The 2086-nt window shown below is 34.3% G+C and overlaps 1 protein-coding gene across 1 annotated transcript; it reads left to right on the forward strand.

Annotated features, from left to right (window-relative positions):
- The first annotated feature begins 288 nt into the window (after positions 1-288).
- LOC121972668 lies at positions 289-835 on the forward strand. The gene is made up of 2 exons (XM_042524316.1): positions 289-727; positions 813-835. The coding sequence occupies exons 1-2, from the start codon at positions 289-291 to the stop codon at positions 833-835; spliced, it is 462 nt and encodes a 153-aa protein (XP_042380250.1).
- Positions 836-2086: the final 1251 nt, after the last annotated feature.

A 2086-nucleotide genomic window follows, 5' to 3' on the forward strand; every position in this document is an offset into this window, starting at 1 on the left:
TTTTGTAGTTAATGCTAAATGCGTTGAGATGGATGAGGAAAATGTGAAAGCAATCCAAGAGTGGTCAACACCAACCACAATCAACCAAGTGAGATGTTTTCACAATTTGGCCAGCTTCTATAGACGGTTTGTTTGCTATTTTAGTAATATTGCAGCTCCTTTTACAGAAGTTATCAAGAAGAACAAGAGAAGACATTCAATACTTTGAAAGAAAAGCTAAGTTCCGCCCCTTTACTAATCTTATTTGATTTTTTTAAAATATTTGAAATCGAATGTGATGCTTCTGGTATGGGTATAGGTGCTGTACTTATGCAAGAAATGAGACTGATTGCTTACTTGAGTGAGAAGTTGACTGGAGAAACTCTCAACTATTTCACATATGACAAAGAGATGCATGCATTGGTGAGAGCATTAGAGACATGGCAGCATTACCTATTGCCAAAAGAATTCATGATTCACACAAATTATCAGTCTCTAAAACATTTGAAAGGCCAACATAAGTTGAACTTATGTCATGCTAAATGGGTGGAGTTCATCGAGACATTTCCTTATGTGATCCGATGTAAGCAAGATAAAGAGAATGTGGTCATTGATGCATTATCTCGAAGGTACGCTTTACTTTCCATTTTAGATACGAAATTACTTGGATTTGAATATATGAAGGATTTATATGCTAACGATATTGATTTTTCTGAAATGTTCAAAGTATGTGAAAAGGTTGCATTAGGTAAGTTCTATAGGCATGATGGATTTTTATTTTGTGAAAAGAGATTATGTGTGCGTATGTGTTCATTGCGTGAATTGTTTATAAGGAAAGCCCATAGTGGTAGCTTGATGGGGGCATTTTGGTGTTACTAAAACTTTAGGGGTTTTACAAGATCATTTCTTTTTGGCCTCATATGAAATGTGATGTGGAGAGGATTTATGAAAAGTGCATCACTTGCAAATAAACTAAATCTAAATTGAAACTTCATAGCTCGTATACTTCTTTATCTATACCTAGTGAATTTTGGACTGATATTTCAATGGACTTTGTTTTGGGATTACCCCAGATTAAGAGGATGAGAAATTCAATTTTTGTTGTAGTAGATAAGTTTTCCAAAATGTTACATTTCATTCCATGTCATAAAACTGATGTTGCATCACATATAGTTGAATTGTTCTTTAAAGAGATTGTTAGGTTGCATGGCATGCCTAGGAATATTATCTTTGATAGGGATACAAAGTTTTTGAATTATTTTTGAAAGACTTTGTGAGAAAAATTAGGAACTAAATTATTATTCTCTGCAACTTGCCACCCCTAAACCGATAGGCAAATTGAAGTGATCAATCAAACCTTATCATTTGTACTCTATGTGGTCATTAACAAGAATTTAAGAATATGGGAAGATTGTCTACCTCATGTTGAATTTGCTTACAATAGGAGCATACATTGTATGACTCAATTTTCTCTATTTGAAATTGCTTATGGATTCAATCCGTTGTCATCATTAGATTTGATTCCTTTGGATGTAAGTGATCATATAAATATAGATGGTAAGTAGAAGGATGAATTCGTAAAGAAGATTCATGAACAAACACGATTGAATATTGAGAAAAGAACCTAACAATACATGCAACAAGCTAACAAGGAGCGCAAGAAAGTTGTGTTTGAATCGGGACAATGGGTTTAGTTGTACTTTCGAAAGAAGCGATTTCCAGAAAGACATCGTTCTAAACTTCTACGTCGAGGCTCATTTCAAGTATTGGAGCGCATTAATAATAATGCTTACAAACTTGAACTACTAGGTGAGTATGGTGTACATTCTACTTTTAATGTTGTTGATCCCCATTTGATGTAAATGATTATTTGAGGACAAATTCTTTTCAAGAAGAGGAGAATGATGTATGCCCAAGGGCTAAAGCTAGAGAGATCATTTATCACTTCTGGATGATCCAATTACAAAACTTCGGATAAAGCATTTCAAGAAAGCGCTAAATGGTCTAATAAAAAAACATTAGGTTGATTATGAGCAAGGAGAGACCAAGATAACCCAAGTGTTGGTCATGACCTAATCCACTTAATCGGGTGTATCCATCCATGACT

The sequence above is a fragment of the Zingiber officinale genome, chromosome 4A, assembly GCF_018446385.1.
Source record: "Zingiber officinale cultivar Zhangliang chromosome 4A, Zo_v1.1, whole genome shotgun sequence".
Taxonomy (NCBI): domain Eukaryota; kingdom Viridiplantae; phylum Streptophyta; class Magnoliopsida; order Zingiberales; family Zingiberaceae; genus Zingiber; species Zingiber officinale.

Excerpts from the sequence above, each read along its gene's own strand:
- LOC121972668 (XM_042524316.1), top strand. The coding sequence starts at position 289 with ATGGGTATAGGTGCTGTACTTATGCAAGAAATGAGACTGATTGCTTAC. Across the intron at positions 728-812 it reads ATGTGAAAAGGTTGCATTAG|GAAAGCCCATAGTGGTAGCT; the intron begins GTAAGTTCTATA and ends ATTGTTTATAAG.